Source organism: Ahaetulla prasina, chromosome 1, assembly GCF_028640845.1.
Source record: "Ahaetulla prasina isolate Xishuangbanna chromosome 1, ASM2864084v1, whole genome shotgun sequence".
Taxonomy (NCBI): domain Eukaryota; kingdom Metazoa; phylum Chordata; class Lepidosauria; order Squamata; family Colubridae; genus Ahaetulla; species Ahaetulla prasina.
In genome coordinates, this window is record NC_080539.1 from 215,525,577 (window position 1) to 215,547,848 (window position 22,272).

Genomic DNA, 22,272 nt, shown 5'->3' on the forward strand with positions numbered 1-22,272 from the left:
GTTACTTTTGAGTGATCTTGATCTTTGTGTAGCTCTGAATAGAATTTTCCAATTATTTCTAATATTTCCTGTCTATGCACACATAGCCATCTTCACGTTTTAGTGCAAAAACTTCTTTCTTGTATTTATAAGCTTGCATTTTGCTCTGTTAATCCCTTTGTTTTTTCAGTTGCCTTTTTCAGAAGCTTCAGGTTAAACTGATGTGTTTCATCTTGGATATATTCTTTTACAGTCTTTCAGTGTTCACCATATTCCAGTTTATTAGTGAAACTTCTAGTATTCTTCATTGTCCATTGTTTTTTCATTAAATCAATAGTTTTGTCAGGGATTTTTGACTGTACAAAGTGTCTTTCCAGTAGTGCTATAGATGTAGTAGATTTAAGGATGTTTTTGAGTATTTATTCATTTTGGTCTGTAAACTTCATCTCTTCCAAATCTTGCAATAGAGCAGAGTGATTTGATAGATTAATCTCAAAATCATTGTTCACCTCTAACAGCTTATCACTCCATATTTTTGTTTTTTGTGATGTCTTTATCATTTTCATATGCTCTTTTCTACAGTACAGTATAGTACAGATGATAGGACAATTGCAGAATATGCAATTGCAGAATATGTTTTTATCACTTGACATGATGTAGTCAATTTTGCTTGTGTATCCAGATGGACTCTTATATCTTACACATTTTTCACAGGAGTAAAATCCTATTCACTGTTCACTGAAAATTTATGATCGGTCCTCATACCTACAACTGTCGCAGCATCCCCATGATCAAAATTCAGGCACTTGCCAACAGCATGTATTTACAATCGTTACAGAATTGGGAAATTCTCGTCCCAATTGTGGTCGTAAGTCAAGGAATATCTGTTGTAGATTCAAGTAAATGGATCATTCTGACAATATAGCTCCAACACACTGTAAGCCGCCCTGAGTCTTCGGAGAAGGGCGGGATATAAATGTAAACAAAAAAAAAACAAAAAACCTCCCAGGGTTTTAAGGATTAGTGAAAGACAGGCATGGATGGGGCAACTTGATTGTACTTCCTCCATTTATGAAAATTAATACCATTTCCCTTAAAGGAAGAAATGCCTTTTCTTTACATTTGATAGCTATATACTGTATTTTTCGGACTATAAGATGTACTTTTTGGTCTCCCAAAAAGGGGTGAAAATGTCTGTGTATCTTATAGACTGAATCTTACCAAAGCCCTGCCCACCCGCCTGCTGTTTTTTTTGCCTCCACACGCCCCATTTTCGGGCCCCTTTTCAGGCCTTTTTTCGGCCCATTTTCGGGGCTTTTTTCAGCCTGTTTTTGAGGCTTTTTTCGACCCATTTTCAAGGTTTTTTCGGCCCATTTTCGAGGCTTTTTATGACCTGTTTTTGAGGCCTTTTTTGGCCATTTTTTCCAGAAAAAACGGCTTGAAAAAAGTCTCAAACACAGGCCAAAAAAAGCCTCAAAAACAGGCCAACAAAAACCTCGAAAATGGGCCAAAAAGAGCCGAAAAATAGGCCGAAAAAAGCCTTGAAAATGGGCCGAAAAAAGCCTTGAAAATGGGCTGAAAAAAGTCTGGAAAAGGTCCCCAAAGAGCCCTGAAAATGGGGCCCGCGGAGGCCAAATTTTTTTAAATTTTCTCTTCTAAATTTAGGTGCGTCTTATAGTCCGAAAAATACGGTAGTTTTGTCCTTTGTGCACAGGGATACTATCTTTATTCGGTTTATGTCTCTAGGCATGGGGAAATCTTATCTAATTGTTCTGTTTTTCATAGGTGTCTTCTTCTTATTCACTTCTTCATAGTTCAGTAATGGAGGGTATTTAGAATACTTAGAAATGAAAGTTAGAAGAAAGAACTGTTGTATTTTCCTGAAGAGGGTGTGGGGGCGGGGCGGGTTAGTGCTATTTACATTTTAATACAAGACTTCTGCTGTAACGAATGGAATATAGCCTGGGCATTCTTCCTGAGTTCTACTTTATTGGTTTTACTGATGCTTTGCATTTGTCCATCTTCATGGTATTGTTGTCCATCCTGGCATGTTCTTTTTTTATAAAAGGCAGGAAATAGACTGAATGAATAGAGAGCTATTGTACTGTTACTTAAATGTTCATGAAATTAAAGTGTAAGGATACAGTAAAGGGTTTTCTTGGATTAAAGGTATTTGAATGACAAATATGAGTTTATATCGCCTTGCATGCCAGCTAAATGATTTTGTTGCTATGTATCAGAGGATCTATGCATTAATGATCTCAGTGTTGAATTAAATAAAGTTATAGCTGACAATAGATTAAAAAAACTTTTATTTATTTTTATACACACACACACACAAACACACACACATACACACACATATATATGAACAAGTTTTATAATCTTGTTTATAATTTATAATCCCCATAACATTTTTTTAAAAAAAAGCTTGTTAAATGATAACTGCTCTGCCTCTTCTGATCCATGTACTTACAAGACCCGGATACTGGAAAAATGTAAATGACCACCTGTACACTAAAGCCCATCATTTTCTGTGCTTGAGAAGCATAAAAGGCATGATTCATACTCCATCTTGAAACCCTTTTCTTAGAAAAAGAGGTTTCTTCTGGAATCCTGTTTGCCATTATGGTCAATGTGATAAAGCGAGTGATCATTTTGCAGATCAGGTTATACATTTATAAATATGAATATTTCATCATTTTCTTTCTAGTAATCTTCTCCTGGTATACTGAGACAGTTTCGCGTGTTATAGTTGATGAAGCACACCTGCAAATGAAGAGGGAAATGGTGTTGCTCTTGATTTTTAGGTCCCCATAAAGGCTTTGTTATGGTAAATCATGACACCTAAATGGCAGTATTCATACTTCCTATCTTGACTCTTTGGTGTTGCTAGCATGCCCACAGAGACTTTGATAATAGAAATCTAATAAAAATAATAATAGGAAAACCACACCACACTAGAATATTTCTGTCTTAAAATTGTGTTGTCTCATGAAATTAATTAATTGTGCAGTGGATGGCTCTGTCATAGGCCAGATTGAGAAGGTGCAATATATTTACATAAAATATAAATTATTAGATTCCTTTTTCAAGAAGCACATCTGTTTATCTCTGAAATGCTCAGTGTCCCTTTCACCTCACCACTCCCATTCTGAAGAAAGTAAGGGAGTATGCTCTCAGATCATCATGCTTCAAAAATATTCATGAGCATGGCAAAATAATTGAATTTTTTAAAACAAAAATACATTTGAATCACAACATCTATTTCTCTTCCATCCACTCAGATGTTTCATTTGAATTACTTTTGAAAAAGAAATGAATAAGAGGTTTACATAGCAGGTGCAATTAATATGGCATACTTGTAGATTTTGTTTTCAAATGGATGCATTTTTAAGTAGGTTCATGTGGATTATTTTTTTTAAAAAAGTGATGTAAAAATATTTGTAAAAACATGAAGAAATACAAAACCAGTTTTCTTAAAATACAAGCATAAGTGTATAAATCTAATAATGTTTAATGTTTCTCTTCCCCAACTTTACTGGATAAGATACTATATTATAGGTCTACATTCATGAACATGATGCTTAAGTAGAAATAAGCTGTCTCAGTAAGGAAAAGAGATAAATGAACTGATATGACACTATTGTTCCATCACATGCTTATGTCAGTTCTCAGAATGTGTAAACAGAATTTTCAAAGTGTTAAAAGTTTCATTAAAGAAACAGTTATCATCATGAGGAAAATTGGAGCCCTACATTTTCATTACACTGGAGTTGTACATATGCTATAAAGACATAGGATTATAATAGGAAGGGCTGGTTCACCCACATCTAAAAAATTGGTTTCTTTCAGATGAATAAATCATTGTTCATGAAAAAATATCCTGGTAATCTTGCATTTTTGCATTGCGGATTTGGATCACGTGGTGATTGTTGATGATGATTCTGCTATAGCAGGGCTGTCAAACTCACGGCTGGATGCGTCATGTGCTGGCTCCGCCCCTGCCCAGATTAGCAAAGGGGAAAAGGTCCCAATACATCAGGTGACGCTACCGTGATGACGTGAGTTTTGACACCCCTGCTATAGTTTAGAAATGAATTGCATAAATGGGTGAACATGAGGAAATTGACCTTTTTCATACTTGAAACATAGATTCAAATATCATGCACAATCATTGTAGGGTTTCACGTATCTACTCTTAAATATGGTTTTGTAATTTCTAACAGTGTAAGTTTAAAGGCCAAATATAAAGCATGTTTGCTCCTCTTAAACAAATTGAGAAAAAAGGCTGGATTGTTATTCACACAGCCTTTTGTTTGTGCAGAAAAAAAATCCAAGTAAAAATTAAAATTTTACATACAAGAGAGATTCCTGTTTATCCTGTTTAGAATCTCAGCTGTTACGTTGATGTGTCTATTTAAAAGTTGAATCAGTATAAAATTCCTCCAGTAGTTAAGCAAGGTTAACTGGAGGAATTAATCTCAATAATGAAGAAAAGGCTAAGGGTAAAACAATGCACATTTTAAACTTAAGTGAATTATTTACTGATCAAATAAAACATCAATAAGCATCAAAGATAACATAGTTCTGCTACTTATTTTATTTTATTTTTACATGTGTAATCTTGTTGCATGTCTCTACATAAGCTGTTCTGGCCACTCATCATAGTAACCAGCTGGGCCATTTCACCTGCTGTAGCCATTAAAGAGGACTCTCCCTTTAGATTAATCCCCTCCGACATTAGTTTTTAGCTCTGACAACTGGAGCAGGCATTCAGAACTTGCAGGTGGCCAGTGTGACGCACATAATTGCCTACAATTTTAGGCAATGAATAAAAATGGTCTACATTACTTGTCAAAGGTTGTATATGCAGTGCCAAGTGAGATCTATGGGAAGCCTTTTAGGGTTTAAAGAACATTTAATAGCAAGGCTGCACAGTGCTTTTTTAATCATAATGCATTTGTAATATAGCACTTTGATCTTCTCCTTGTAGGAAATGGTGTTACATTAGCCACTTTAAAAACATTTATGAGTGAAAATCAGTTATAGGAGAGTAAAAGTGATTATTCTTAGGCAGAACATGTTATATTTCATTAAAAGTTTTCAGCTTGCCCCTCTCTTGTTAAAATCTGTAGGAAGTCCCGTTCCTGGAGAGTTACAAATCAGGAACTGAGATTTAGAAGAGCTTTCGTCTTGTTTTTCCACCTGAAGCAATTGCATGATTGAGGAGACTGGTATACTAAATACTAAGGTCATATATTTGTATGTATGTGACCTATTTATGGACGTGTGCCTTAAAATTTGGCAGCTAGAAATTGGTGTTAAAATTCTTTAATGGAATATCATATTCAAGTTAATTTTCCCGAAATGTAGCATTTAGAACCTGGCCGTAAATTACCTCTGACCCCCCCCCCCCCCCAAAAAAAAAAAAACGTGCTACTTCTCGAAGAGCTGAGTTTGACCTTTCAGACCTAAGAGGCTTTTATTAACACCTGCCTGTAAGGCAAACCTTGCCACACGCAGCTTTCAGATGCAGAACCACAAAACTGATGAGGAAAGGCTTGAAGGGTTCAGTTTGTGTCACTTGCTGTTTGCCGTTTCCATTTCACAGATGATTAATCTTTCTGTGAAGAAAGGCCAGAGAAACAAAGCACATTGGGCTCTTCCTGCAGTTACTCCTTCTGAATGCACACTAGCTTGCTAACTAAAAGGCCTTTAGATTTCCTGCAGGGAGAGATGCTCTGAGAGTGAATGCAGCTGGTTGGAGGTCACCAAGTGCAAGGCTCTTGCCATTGTGTAATGAAAGTTTTGGCAGGATTCGCTTTTTGGAGGAGATGAGAAGGTGTGGGCAAAAAAATTAATGTATAAGATGATGGCCTTTGGACATTTGAACAAATACTTTGATGGGTGGATCTTCACTAATCAGCTCAGTTTCGTTTGCTGGGGGGGGGTTGGTTGGTCATCTTTTCATATGTTTTGGTTGCTTGCATGGGAAGCTTAATTATTTTGCCAATATGGAGTTTTGAAAGGCAGTTTTAAATTTACTTACAGGGGTGTTTTTTTTTTAATTCCACAGGGGAGGGAAGAGTATAATCTGTATTTTTCTCATACATATCTACTCTATGCTTAGTAATATTCTGGGCTGTGCCGTTCAAATATAGATCACATTTCAGAAGATTTGTTATATTTTGCTTACTAAAATTCCTCTCTGGTGAGCAATAACAATCCTGCAAATAGCAGAATACAACATATTAAAATGTCTTTTGTTTCTTTTTAATTCCACCAGGACATAATGTGCAAAATCAAAAGCTGGGTAATAGATGAAAAAAAGCCAGTCCGTTTCTATCATGATTGGAATGATAAAGAGGCAAGTTTATATAACTATTACTTCATCAAGTCTCATGTCTTCCCATTAAAACCCAAACAGAGAGAGGTATAATGTGCACCAGATTTTTATTTAAACTTTTTAATTTAATTCTAGCAAATTAATATCATCTTCATCTACAAACCATAAGTATACTATTTTTTCACTTGCACATATAATCTATATTGGCGGGAGGGGGACATACTACAAAGTTGCATATTTTACATAATTTTTGTTTGCTATCTTTTAGATTGACGTGCTCAACAAACATTTGTTTTTAACTTCTAAACCAATGATCTATTTGATTAACCTCTCCGAAAAAGATTACATTAGAAAGAAAAACAAATGGTGAGTTTTCTGAAGTTTAATTATAATTTCCAAGGGGATTTTAGTATTGGTTAATATAGATATTATTGTATTCTATTCCTTACTTAATGCTAGCTTTGGAAATATACCATACTTAATGAAATACAGTAGAAATGAAAACTTTACTAAACTAAATTAATTTTCTTCTATTTTTTTTGGCCTGACTTTATATATATATATTATATATATATATGTATGTATGTATGTATGTATGTATGTATGTATGTATGTATGTATGTATGTATGTAGGTCTTTGGTTATTCGGGTTTTCTCCCGCGTAAAATTTGAAGTGTCTTGACGACATTTCGACGAAGTCTCATTCGTCATCTTCAGGCTGGGTGTTTACAGCTTCGTGTTTCTAGGAGAAATGTGTGATCGCATTTCTCCTAGAAGCACGAAGCTGTATATATATTTATTGGTTATAGAACCATTAGTTGCTTTTCAAAATCGTTTCTTGATTCTTACTTGTTAAGTACTGGAATATTTCATGTACTTTGTCCAATTCATGGCATACATTTTCGTAATACTGACAATCACTATCTGTCAAGCAGTGTTTGGATCAAGATCCAATCCCAGAACAGGACATTAGAATTCTCATGTCTGAAATCAGTGAACTTTAACTTGTCATAAAAAGTTTGAGATGAGACTTTGTGTGGACAATGGATGCTTGATTTATTGCATTAAAATAAAGCATCAATTAAAGCAGTTTTTAATTATTTTAACAAATGCAATTGTGTGCTAAGTTATAAGAAAAATTAAGCTATTCTTGTATTTGTTTTGTAAAAGTATCCAGAACAGTATATCAGAATTCTTTTAAAACATACTCTCTTATTCGCCCTGTACTTCATTAAGTACTTAGATGCACATGGTTTCAATTTCCCATTAAACATTCTCATTTCCATATGGTATCAAAGAGCGAGAAGACTTTAAACTGAAAAATAAACATTCACAGGCTAGAAGCCAAAACAATAATTAATGTCAGATGGTTAACTCCAATAAGTTATAAGATATATTCTGTGAAACTATTTTAGCTCAGAACTTTTCTGCTCCTATTGTTAAAATGCACCTATATTCTAAAAAAAAAAGTTGAACTGTTATAGTGAATAATTCAAGATGGAAACTTGGCAAGTTTTTCTAATAATGGATTATTTAAAATTAAATCAATCTTCAGAAAACTCTGAAGATTTTGTTGCTGAGCTGCAAAATACTGTGTTCCAGGAGTCATTTTTCAGTTTCACAGAAATATACATTTAGGATTTTTAGAAAACTTTTGGGGGCTGCAATGACAATATATGTCAACATTTATTTGAAAAGAGGAAAGGCTAAATGGATGAACACTTCTGTATTTGGGAAATTTCCAGTAGATACTATTGCACAATAAAGACGAATAGTTAGACATTAAGTTTTTTTAATAATTGGGAGACACCAGTCTATAATTTCTCTGACACCAATCACACTAATATCTTTGCGTAGCTATGAAACTGACTGTGGTGAAGATTAGAAAATATATCACCTAAGTTGTTTTAAAAAATGTTTAAATATTATGTTTATATTATGAACTAATATTAGAAATACTATTGTGTTCATGTACCAGTGATGGTTGTAGTGTTCTTTTAATTCAGATTTTGTGGATATTCGTGTAATTGTAGCTGAAAGATCAAAGGGTAGGATAGTTGAGTGATGTTACAGAAGAGAATTTACCACATAACCATTTTCAGTACAGCTTCTGCCGCCTGCTGTTCCTATTTTCCCTCAAGCTAGCCATTGACAACCCCCTGTGCATCCCTGCTTGTAAAAAATGATTGAGGAAGTATTTGTCATGTATTTATGAGTGCAAAACATTGTGTGATATGGAATGCCATCGTCTGAAGACAGAATGATGGCCATTTTACCTTCACCCTGGCAGAGGGGTTGCTCTTGAAACCCTCTTTATATGCAGTAGATTTTTGCATTAAAATACATGTTTTATTTCGAAGCATGTTATGGGGTGTCATTTGTTAATATTTCTGGTCGTACAAAGAAATGCAAGTGATTAATTTTGTTAGTCTTACACTTTAATTAGTGACCTTTGCTTCATGTTCTTGACCTCAGTTGGAAAAGTATTAGTGGCTTGGCTAACAAAAACAAAGATTTCTTGGGTTTGTGTTATATAGAGGAGAGTCTAGAATGGAGCAGTAAACATTTTCATAAGATCTTTCAGAAGGATTTATAGGAATATCAAGAGGATACTTGAAGTGTACTTGGGTATAAGTAGAACTTCAAAAACTAGAATATACATTTGTAGCTTATCCTTTTTAAACAAAGAAAAATGTTAATTACTGATAACATCAGAGTAACATTTTAATGATAGGATATTGTTCAGTGCTAAGGGAGAAGAAAACGGAATGATAGTACTTTAAGGTAATTGAAGAGGTATACTGACCTTTGAAAGATATAAAATCTGGAATGCCTACTTGCAGTATTAATAAAATTAAAATAGTCACTCAGTTGATACATGATTAAGACTTTATTTCTGAAGAGAAGCTGATGGAGCAGCTGTGTTGCTTAGGCTTACATTGATCAAATGGTACTAATCAGGATATATAGAAGAATCAGATGCAACTTCTAAAATATTGCTATTCTTTAAACCAAGTTAAAGCATTCTTGCATAAAGAATGCAGAAAAGAAATTCTTCATTAAGTACCTGGTTAAAAATTAGTACTGCAGTTACTTTTAATCTGCGGTTAAAACTACTGCCCAGCAAACTATGCAGGATACTACTGTAGCTTCTTTTGGAATCATTCTATAACTGTCAGATTTATGGTCATTTTATAAAACTGGATACTGTTGTAATAGATTGAGATTTCTAATATAAAGGTGCATTTTCAAATGAATAGTCTATTCAGTATTCCAATTTAATATAAAGGAAGGGTTGTATGGAAAGTATTATTCAATATTAGACAATTAAGTTTATGAATTCATTATGAATTCATATATATATATATATAAAATATTAGGCACTGGGCAAATAGATATTTCCACAGATGATGACTATTATATTTAAATAATAGTTTTTCCTATGAGAAATCATTGACTTTTAATATTTTTGATCTGATATTTGCGGTGTATTAAAAAAAATGGGTTGATTCTGTCAATGGTCTCTGTATGCAAAATATGCAAGTCTAGTCTCAGAAGTGTTTTGCTAGCTGAGATGATAGAGAAGATACAGACTTCCCTTTGCATGTACAGAAATACTCTGTGGGGGGACTCGAATCTTTCTGTAACAATGGGATCAGGCAGCAGATGTGCCACATGGGGTGTCCTGAATATATATTAAAACATTCTCTCTCTGTTCAGGCATTAGCCTAAACTGTTATGGCTAAGCTCTATACAGCAATAGAACGTGTACCCTTTCAGTCTCAGATCTTGGTCATGTTTATTTGCAAGCAAGTATAATTCTCCTCCTCATGATCCATGATCAAGTTCCAGAGATAAAGTATTATTTCACAGAGCACATGCAGCAGAGACAATGTATGTAGGCCATTTCTACATATTTTAAAATGTCATGATTTCTGGTGAATGTCTGATGGGATTATTGCCATGCACAATTTTTTTTGTCTACGCAGGATATATAAATATTAAATTGTATGATTTGTACATATACAAAATACATCATTTCATCTCTTTCTGGCTCTCTGTTTTTAGATTTTCTAGGAATGCCTTTGAGTTCTGAGTAGAACATAGAGGCAATCTAAGAAACAACAGTTTTGTTCTCCATTGACCAAGTTTTGCATTTTCTCCCTCTCTATATTGATTTAAAAGTTAGACAGGGAACCAAATGACACTAATGTCAGTAACACCAGCAAAAATAAACAAATAAATAAAATTTTCCAGTGAATGAATGAATGAATTTTGCCACTGTTCTCTACAATGTCTTGAATCTCCCTAATGGGTGCCTGTATGGTCGAACCTGATAGCTTGGGGTAGGAGGCAGAATTGTGATATTGATTCTGGATATTGTTAAATCTTCTTTTATTACTGAGATGTTGCTTTAATATTGAGTTGTTCTTTTGATGCGTGATCATGGAGCCCTGATGGTACAATAGTTAGAATGCAGTGTTGCAGGCTACTCTGCCCACAACCAGGAGTTTGATCCTGATGGGGCTCAAGGTTGACTCAGCCTTCCATCCATCCTTCTGAGGTCGGTAAAATGAGAACCCAAATTGTTGGGGACAATATGCTGACTCTGTAAACTGCTCAGAGTGCTGTAAAGCAAAGGTCCCCAACCTTTCTGGCTCTGCGGACTGGTGACAGCAAGGAGGGGAGAGAGGATGGTTTTGCGTGCATGTGTGCTTGTCTACTGCTTGCGCAGCCTGGTTCCCAATGGGCATGGCTTGGTACCGGGTCAGGGGTTGGGGATCCCAGCATTATGGGGCAGTATATAAGTCTAAATGCTATTGTTATTTCCATGTTGTCAGCTCCTTTGCTGCAAAAAGTCTAAGACGTCAAGTATTATTAAATAATAATGCTGTCCAGTTTCCATTGGAACTCAACATTTACTTCTATTCTTATGGAGATAGCTGTATTTTGGAGTAAGTCACATTGAATTAAGAGAACTTCTACGTAAATAGCTTTTAGATGTGGATAGTAAGAGAGTTTGCTATTCGTAATTTCATTGCTGCACTGTCTTTTTGTCAATTTATATTAGTTTCTGTAGCTATTTAAATTGTTCCATAACTTTGGGGTCCCTTATATATGGTGTTTATTTTATTTTATTTTATTTATTTCGTCAAGCATGTAATAGGTAACAGATAGAAGTATAAACATAATTATGAATACATGAAATGGATACATATAAAAGGGAAAATTAGGTCAGGGACAGTAGGCACGCTGGTGCGCTTATGCACGCCCTTAGAGACCTCTTAAGAATGGGATGAAATCGACAGTAGACAGTCTAAGGTTAAAGTTTTGGGGGTTAGGGGAAGAAACCACAGAATCAGGTAGTGCATTCCAGGCATTAATGACTCTGTTACTGAAGTCATATTTCCTGCAATATATCATATTGTCATATTGTCTCCTATCCTTTATGTTTTCTTAGAAAATGTTTGGATTGGATTTATCAATTTATATAGGTTTATTATAAGAGCGAAATGAAAACTTTCCAAGAATAATGTCTGTATTTTCATTTGCTTGCAGTAGAAATTTCCCATCAACATCAGATTTACTTTTTTATTGTTTTTTCCTGAGGTTACTACTGTAAAACAAAAATAAAAACACAAGCACAAACTTGTTAGGTATCTAAAAATAGTAATAAAAATGCAATCAAATACTCTAATATATGACCACAGTTCTTTAGTTAAAGCTTATTTAAGTATAAAGTAAGTTTAAAATGGCAGTGTTTGGTGCATTTTTATATGGAAAACAGATTGTGGCTTTCTATCATAGGAACTACTGAGACAGTAGAATATAAAATAATAAAGGTAGGGACTTTCCTTATAGATATGAAGTATTTCTGGCTTCAGTGTTTGTGTCATGGCAGTGGGCATTCTCTAGTGAAGCTCATCTTTACCAAGTGCATTTATTTTTCCTAAATTGATGTGGAATTTATACTGTGGTTTGGCATTCAAGTGTTTGGTGTGCCAATGCAAAATCATAAATGCTCTCTACCTCCCTTCTTCATAACTGGGAAAACAGATTAAGTGAACAATTCTAATGGAGAAAAACGATATTTTAGGGACAAGTCTGTGTTTTTTTTATTAAAAAAAAACATTTGCAGTAGAATTGAGCTTTGCAATGTGTAATATAATCTTAAAGCAAAACAATGGTTTGCCCCTCTACTGAGGATTGGAAAGCTTTTAAAGAACCCAATTCAAGGTTCCAGCATATCTACTGGTTCTTTGTCTTCAGGATCTCCTCTACATCATTATAATTGGCTTGCCTGAGGTTCTATGTAATACCGCAAATTTTATGTTGTGTTTCCGTCTCCCCTTTAAATTATAACAATCTTATAGTCTTGGGAAATACATGCTATAACCTAAAAGGTAATTTTAATAAAATGATTAAATGTCGGCTGGCGGCCCCCAGGGGAAGGGCCTTCTCTGTTGGAGCACCTACCCTCTGGAACGAACTTCCCCCTGGTTTGCGTCAATTACCTGACCTTCGGACCTTTCGCCGTGAATTGAAAACGCACTTGTTTATCCAAGCGGGACTGGCTTAATTTTTAAACTTTTTGATTTTAATAATTTTAATTGGGGTATTTTTATGAATTTTATGGGTCAAATTTGACGGTTTTAAATTTTCGGCCATTTATAGAATATGTTATTTTAACTTTTGTCTTAATTTGTATATTGTACTGTTTTATTCTGGCTGTACACCGCCCTGAGCCCTTCGGGAGAAGGGTGGTATAAAAATCTAAATAATAAATAAATAAATTATTATACCATAGCAATTAATTTAAGGCATCCTCAGGTACTCACTCTAGACTTGAAAAGGACTTGTGGGTCTCTGGGACTTCTTTCTTTCTCCCAGAGGTTGGTTCAATTCTGGAGCCTGAATACAGAGATACAGACTTTCCTCTTTGGATCTGCTTTAAATTGCCAGGCTTAAATGGATATAAATAACATCTGTTTGGCTGGATATAATATGGGTTGTTTGTGTGGCTTCTTTTGATACTTTGCTGAATAATCAGGAAGGAACAGGCTAGTTTAATCAAGAACAGTATTCTAATTGGTAAAAATAATAAAGTTATTTGAGCATTATACAGGTAGTCCTCTATGATGACAATTGAAACCAAAATTTCTGTTGCTAGGCAAAAAGTTACGTGACTTTTTGCCCCATTTTATGACCTTTCTTTCCATAATAACTCAGTGGTTAAGTGAATCTGGCTTCCCCCATTGACATTGTTTGTCAGAAGATCACAAAAGGAGTTTCATGACCTTGGGACACTGCAACTGTCATAAATATATGCCTGTTGCCAAGCATCTCAATTTTGATCACATGACCATGGGGATGCTGCAACCATCCTAAGTCACTTTTTACAGTGCTGTTGTAACTTCCACTGGTCACTAAACAAATACTTATAAGTCAAGGACTACCTACCTATACAATAGAATGTCTTATGGAGGGAAGGAGTATATGTATCCTGTTTCCCCAAAAATAAGACCCAACTGGAAAATAAGCACTAGCATGATGCTTGTAATATAAGCCCTACCCCCAAAATAAGCTCTACTTAAGATTGTCAGTCAGATGGATGCATTTAGTGCCATATTTCCCCCCAAATAAGACCTAACCAGAAAATAAGCCCTAATGTATCTTTTGAAGCAAAAATTAATATAAAAACCGGTCTTATTTTTGTGAAAACATGGGATACATGTATATGTAAGTATGTAATTCTGTATCACTGCATACAAGTAGTCTTCAACTTATGACTGGTTGCTTAGAGACCAGTTGAAGTTACAATGGGAACACCCTGGGGGGAAGGGAGCTTATGACCTGGTTCTGAAGTTTGGCCACTCCCCCAGTCACTTGACTGTATTTTGGGCCATTGGCAACTCCCTGATATTTGCAGTGTCCTGAGATCACATGACTACCTTTTATGATGGTTTTTGGAAAACCTTTACTTCTGGTTATAGCTGCCCTACAGTGAACAATTGGTTTGCATAACAGTGGTGTTGCTTTAACAACTACCACAAAATAGGTTGTAAAATCAGGTCAGTCATATAGGTGATCTGCTCTATGACCATTACAACTTAAACTGTAACTGGGATGAAAACTTCCATTGCCAAGTGATGTGAATTTTAAGTGAGTTGTGCCTTATTTTACAATCTTTTTTCAATGGTCATGAAGCAAATCACAGTGTCATTAAATGAATCTGATTTCCCCCGTTGACTCCCTAGAACAATTCCAAATCTTGATCGTGTGACCTGCGGCACTTCAACTTTCGTAAATGCAAGCCAGTTGCTAAGCACCCAGATTGGGGTCACCTGACCAGAGGGACATTCCGACAGTTGTAATTGTGAGGACTACTTGTAGAGGTTTCATAAATAGACTTACTACCAAATAATTGAATAATCTTTATATATATATATATATATATATAAATATATATAATTTCCAATTAATATAACTAGGAGTTAATTTGCCTGTTAACATGGTATGTATGTGTGTGTGTGTGTGTGTGTGTGTGTGTGTGTGTGTGTGTGTAGATATTTGTGTGTATATGTATGTAATTCTGTATCACTGCATACAAGTAGTCTTCAACTTATGACTGGTTGCTTAGAGACCAGTTGAAGTTACAATGGGAACACCCTGGGGGGAAGGGAGCTTATGACCTGGTTCTGAAGTTTGGCCACTCCCCCAGTCACTTGACTGTATTTTGGGCCATTGGCAACTCCCTGATATTTGCAGTGTCCTGAGATCACATGACTACCTTTTATGATGGTTTTTGGAAAACCTTTACTTCTGGTTATAGCTGCCCTACAGTGAACAATTGGTTTGCATAACAGTGGTGTTTCTTTAACAACTACCACAAAATAGGTTGTAAAATCAGGTCAGTCATATAGGTGATCTGCTCTATGACCATTACAACTTAAACTGTAACTGGGATGAAAACTTCCATTGCCAAGTGATGTGAATTTTAAGTGAGTTGTGCCTTATTTTACAATCTTTTTTCAATGGTCATGAAGCAAATCACAGTGTCATTAAATGAATCTGATTTCCCCCGTTGACTCCCTAGAACAATTCCAAATCTTGATCGTGTGACCTGCGGCACTTCAACTTTCGTAAATGCAAGCCAGTTGCTAAGCACCCAGATTGGGGTCACCTGACCAGAGGGACATTCCGACAGTTGTAATTGTGAGGACTACTTGTAGAGGTTTCATTATATATATATATATATATATATAATTGAATAATCTTTATATATATATATATATATATATAAATATATATAATTTCCAATTAATATAACTAGGAGTTAATTTGCCTGTTAACATGGTATGTATGTGTGTAGATATTTGTGTGTATATATGTATATGCATGTAGCATGCATGCATGTACCGTGTTTCCCCGAAAATACAATCTACTCAGAAAGTCCTAAATTAATTTTTACACATGTGCCCAATATAAGCCTTCCCCCCCCCAAATAAGCCCTAATTAAGACCCTGCCCACTCCAGGGTGCATGGGTGAAAATTAAGCTAGGGGGTGGTAGAGCTGCCCGACTACTTACCTTCAGATAGTTGCAGCCAGGCTGAGGTGTGCGACGCCTGGCTGCAACTATCCGAAGCCAAAGAAGTTCCTGAAGGACTCTGACAGCAAAAAGGAGACCGGGGGGGATGTGCGCAAGTGAGGTGGGTCAGTGGATGACAACCCCACTACCACCGCCAAAATAAGACCTGGTGCCTTTTTTGGTGGGAAAAAAAGATAAGACAGGGTCTTTATTTTGGGGAAAACGTGGGTATGTATTTATGTATGTATGTATTGCTTCAATTTATACAGCAGCCTATTTAAAATACTTGATTCTGGATGGCTTACACCAATAAAAATATATAAAAACAGAATACAATGGTATTGCTTCAATTATACTTTTGATTTCTTAATAAAAAAAATTGGTGTGAGAAACATTTGTCTTCACTTCCCTTTATATCTCTATCATTTGACTTTCTCAGTTTTGGATTTTTTTATAACATAGCTGTTTAACAAATTGAGTGGTTGAATTAATGCGAATAAGTAAATTCTCTGAATTCTGTTATTAAATACAAATATGTAAATAATTCAAATGGCAATATTGGTGTATACATTTTTAATAAAACAATTTTTATTGGCAAGATCTTCCTTCATTTTGCCTTCCCTATGTGTCTTAAGTTCTTTCTCCTTTTTAAAAGCAATATATTATATGTACAGTATTTGGGAGTGATTTTTATATTCAGCTATTTCTTTGCTCTGATAACAGAGAGTAACTTGCTTGTTCTATTCATGGTTTGCAGCAGATCAAAATGATTTGATATGCTAAGCTTTTTCTGATATGATACAAAGTTTTGACAAACATGCATGGCACAGCAAGTGTCCAATTCTAAAGAGCAAAATAAATGCAAGCCACCATTATGAGGAACACAAACAGGCTTTGAAGGCAAGTTATTAGTAAGCAAATAATTGTTGAACTGTTATGAATGGAATAGAATGTTAAAATACGACATGATTGGCTGATGTTACATATGTCCTTGATTACCTTCCTTGTGCTTTTATCCTAATAAGTGACATTCTTTGTATTCCTTTGGACGGCTAGACAGTCTTGACACTAAAGAAGAATAAATATTGCATGTGGTACACATTAAGCTGTCATCTAAGACAGCATTTATAAAAAGTAACTGGAGAAATTCATAAGGAATTCTGCAGTGCTGTGGTTTCCTGCTGTAGCCGTAATCATCAAACTTCTTGACACATTCAGATCTTCTAACGTGACTTCAGTTTATCATTGCTTAACGTGTGAATATATTTATGGATTTTTCTATCTAAAGACATTATTCACTATTAATGTTAATTTGAGTTTTATTTATTAAATTTTGCCTCCAGCAAAGATTTGTAGAAAAATAGCAGTAAGAGTGAAATATTTAGAAATCTTAAAAATCTTTATAGAAGAACTGAACTAAATACCTTCATGCTGTTAAACTAATATTATATAAAAATAACTGTCTCTGTTGGAAAAAAAATAAAAGATTTGACTTATTTGAAAGGTGCAATTTATCCCAAATTGAATTTAACAGTGAGGCTAGCTTCTCCCGCACAAAACTGAAGAAAATGAAGCAAGAAAACAATAAAAATAGCAAAACGATAAAAATAGCAAACGATAAAAAAATAAGCTCTTGAGTTTCATGTTCTTTAGATCCAAATATCTAAAGATTTTAACAATTCCTACAAAATAATATTAAGTAATAAATTAGTCTTTAATATATACACTGACATTTGGAAAAGCACTCTCTATAGAGCAGCTTTGATAGGATTCAACTAATTTCAGTCTGTTAACATAATGGAGAAGTGCTTGACAATTAGGCAGCATTATTACTCCATCGATAAATAAGGTAATAATTTCCAGCTATAAACCCCTTTCTGTATCCTTTTTCCTTCCTTCCTTCCTTCCTTCCTTCCTTCCTTCCTTCCTTCCTTCCTTCCTTCCTTCCTTCCTTCCTTCCTTCCTCCCTCCCTCCCTCCCTCCCTCCCTCCCTCCCTTCTATAATGGTTACTAAATTACTTGTTCAATTTATGTGTCTACCATAAATTCATGATTTTGAGTGGCCAACAATAATTAAAAACAGCATAAAAATGGAACAATAAAAATTCAAAAAAACACATAGGCAAGATAAAACTAAATCCACTAAAATAAAATTGAGATAACCATCGGGTGGCCTTTGCCACGCATTCACATCTCCAAGCCCATTGACAGATGAAGCCTTTCAGGCCCCACGGAAAGGCTGACAGAGTTGGAGCCAATCAGATCTCTGGGGGAATGCTATTCCCAAGGGTGGATGCCACAATAGAAAAGCCACTCTTCTTCCTGTCCCTGACTCCAAAGCAATGGCAACTTGGGATTTTGGGGACTGTCTCAACAAATTTTCAACACACAAGAAATATTAGTGAGTAGAAATGTTTCATTTTCACCCTTTGTGGATGATAGAAACCTTTTGCTACTTTAGGGAAGCTAGTTTGATTCTGCCCACAGTTTTCTGAAGTACAGGTAGTCCTCGATTTACAATAGTTCATTTAATGACTGTTCAAAGTTTCAATAGTGCTGAAAAAAGGGACTTGTGATCTGTTTTTCACACACTTAAAACATTGCAGCATCCCTGTAGTCAAATGATGAAAATTCAAATAATTGGCAACTGGTTCATATTTATGGCAGTTGCAGTATCCCGGGGTCACGTGATCGATCACCTTTCGTGACCACTTAACAAGCAAAGTCAGTGAGGAAATCAGATTCACTTAACAACCATATTACTAAATTAACAAGTGCAGTGGTTCACTTGACAACTGTGGCAAGAAAGGATGGAAGATGGGGCAAAACTCACTTAACAGATGTTTCACTTAGCAACATAAATTTTGAGCTCAATTGTGGTCATAAGTCAACTAGTTGCTAGTTCAGAAAAGAAAGATGGCTTAGCCATGAATGAGCCTTATATTCGCCCAATAAAACATGAACTATCCAAAGGAGGCTTAAATGTTGAAATCTGTACTCATGGTCAAACAGCACTCAAGCCAGAGTCTAAACCGTTGGTTCTCCTACCATTTGTACCAAATTTTAAAATGAATAAGAGCTACAAATGGGATTAGGAATTTTTAGTTTCTTCATTTTGTTGGTATCACTCTCCAGCTTTATAGTGATTGTATGAAATACTTTATTATAGTGGAAATAATACAGACATCCTTCAAAAGATCTCAGCAACAGGATGTTTTTAATTAGTTTTAAAATACTACATATATTGTACACATAGATGTGTGACTGGGGCATTTATTCTCTTTTAGCCCATTTCACTTTGCAGGGTGGTTGTTGCGGAGAAAATAGGAGGAGGAAGGTGTATTGAATGTATTCGCTGCCTTGAGTTAGTTGTAAAAATAATAAAGGCAAGATATAAATAAATAAATAATTTTTTTGTTTTTTCACATCAATGCTCTTATTGCTATATAACATATCCAAATAAATAAATTTATATTACATCTAGGTTTTTATTTTTGTAGGAAATACATTTTTTTATTCAACATACACTTGTTTCTCACAAAATAATTTGTAAGTGACCAAAAGCCAACAAGTTTTTGTTGCATGTTATAGTATATGAGATAGAAAAGTAGTTTGACTTTGCACAACAGCAAGCATTTGTATTAATCTCAAGTTAAAATCAATACTCGTTTTGTTAAGAGGACATTTATTTGACATGAATGGAACCTATTGGTAGTGAGTGGGATCTAAATAATCTATTTGGATTGAAGAAAGTTTTCTCCCCCAAGTATAACACAGCTCAAATATTACCTTTAACTGTTAACTCTCTAGACCACTACAGAGCACAAAATATTTGCCCAACTGGTAAATTGAACTGTAAGTCCCACTGTGGGAAATTGCTTTGCTGTGCTCAAAACAGCAGTTATCTTAGTAATTGTACCTGAATTCTTTTGTGACTAATAGACCACTGATGCCCTTTTCTCATGACACAATCCTCTAGTATTTAATTGCAAAAGAAAAATAGCTATTCTGACCTGTGTCCTAGTGCTTAGAAATGTTTAGGTAGAATAAGTTTAATTGGTGTTAGGAAAAACGCTGTCCTTGTTCCAGGTTATAGCATACATACCTAGCATTTCACATTCTAAACTGGAGCTCACAACAAGGAGCTTATCAGAGCAAATTGTCCTGTCCATCCCCTTCCTCACTCAAAACCTAATGACCCTTTATCATCATGGTTTAGATTGCTGGACACAGATGTGAGAAAATACAAGTAATCTACAGGTAACTACAGTAGCTGCACTGATGTTCTCAGGAAACTAACTGCTGAGAAGATAAAAAGCTTCCCACAGAGCCTGTGACTTTCCAGCAGCAAAGCACATCGTGAGCTCATACATGAAGTTTTATTTGTGGAGGACTCACAATGAGATGCATTAGGACATTCAGCAAGAACTGTTTCTATGCAAGATCCAAAAACCTGGTTGATTTGAAGACTATTAATTGATAAACTATATAATACAATAAATTCAATGGTATTTTTTCCGATGGAAGAGAAATGAGAAAGATGTATTAATATTGAAATTATACCTTCAGATTCTAGAGGGCATAAAGCAGTTCAGACATGTTTTCTTTATTATATAATAGAAGATTGCTAATAGTAATTGTGGTGGTTTGGACAAAGCTTCATTAAATCTTTCAATAATTATATTTTAAAAGAGGGGTGCTTGTTGTTATAAATCTGTGTTAATGTATTAATCACAAAAATTAGTTTGTTAGTGATCAATATGGTTTTCATGTATCTCAACAGAAAATATGAAAATACTTTGCTATAATTTTCTTTGCTGTAATCTCTTACCGTGTTTCTGTATTGAATGAAAGTTAAACTAATTGAACATCTTTACCACTTTTTGCTCCAATATAATCACTTTAAAATTTGTGAAAGATAAATTGAAAGTGTATTTAAACTGTATTTTATTGATCAGCTGTTGCTGTTTTTCTCAATACAGATGATGCATTAGAATTTTTAGAATAGAATTTTTTATTGGCCAAGTGTGATTGGACACACAAGGAATTTGTTTTGTGCATATGCTCTCAGCATACATAAAAGAAAAGATACGTTCATCAAGAATCATAAGGTACAACACTTAATGATAGTCATAGGGTACAAATAAGCAATCAGGGAAAAATATCAATATAAATCGTAAGGATACAAGCAACAAAGTTACAGTCATACAGTCATAAGTGGAAGGAGATGGGTGGTGGGAATGATGAGAAGATTAATAGTAGTGCAGACTTAGTGAATACTTTGATAGTGTTGAGGTTTAGCAGAGTGATGGCGTTCGGGAAAAAACTGTTCTTGTGTCTAGTTATTCTGTTATGCAGTGCTCTATAGCATCATTTTGAGGGTAGGAGTTGAAACAGTTTATATCCAGGATGTGAGGGGTCTGTAAATATTTTCACAGTCCTCTTTTTGACTCGTGCAGTATACAGGTCCTCAATGGAAGGCAAGTTGGTAGTAATTGTTTTTTCTGCAGTTCTAATTATCCTCTGAAGTTTGTGTCTGTCTTGTTGGGTTGCAGAACCAACTCTATCTATCTATCTATCTATCTATCTATCTATCTATCTATCTATCTATCTATCTATCTATCTATCTATCTTAATACAAACCATTCTGTTCATCTGCATTCATTTCTTATAATAGTTTCTTGTTCATTGTAATGTTGTTCCTCAGAATAAAAACCAGGTGTTCTGGAATACTCTTTAGCCTGAGTGTTCCAGTTTCTGACATATCTGCACAATCATAGGCCTTGCTCTAATCAATAAAACAGAAGTAAATTTTGTCCCCCACCCACTTCCATATCCATCTTCTGATAGTTATCAAACTTCACGTTCCACTATCTTTTGTGAAACCAACACATTCATTTGTCATTTCTTTCTCTATATATGGTGCTGTTTTGTAGCATTTTAAACAAAACTTTTTTGTGAGAAAGATTAGTACAATAGTTTATTAATATATGCATTCTCTTGCATAACCGTTTTTCAATATAGGTGTATATACTTATTGTATCAGTTTCCAGGCCACCCAGCCTTGCTCCACCCCTGTTGTCATAGAGATGCTAGCTCTTTTCCCGCAGCTTTGAACACTTAAGAGGGAAAAAAAAGAATTACCGTATATACTCGAATATAAGCCGATCCGAGTATAAGCCGAGGTCCCCAATTTTACCCCAAAAACTGGGGTAAACTGGGGACTCGAGTATAAGCCGAGGGTGGGAAATGAGGCACCTACCGGTCGGCGAAACCCTCCCTCCCTCGGCCGAGAAGGCTGGCGGCTCCCCCGCCCCGCCCTCTCACTGCACCGGCAGGGCTTCCCCGCGCTAA

The 22,272-nt window shown here is 35.1% G+C and overlaps 1 protein-coding gene across 2 annotated transcripts in view; it reads left to right on the forward strand.

The window, feature by feature from the left end:
- Positions 1 to 22,272, forward strand: part of OLA1 (Obg like ATPase 1) — a 95,015-nt gene that overhangs the window by 48,300 nt on the left and 24,443 nt on the right. For both annotated transcript variants that reach the window (XM_058190383.1, XM_058190392.1), the window contains exons 6-7: positions 6,269 to 6,349; positions 6,597 to 6,694. In XM_058190383.1, the coding sequence (XP_058046366.1) occupies positions 6,269 to 6,349; positions 6,597 to 6,694 (179 nt within the window). The remainder of the gene's footprint in view (positions 1 to 6,268; positions 6,350 to 6,596; positions 6,695 to 22,272) is intronic.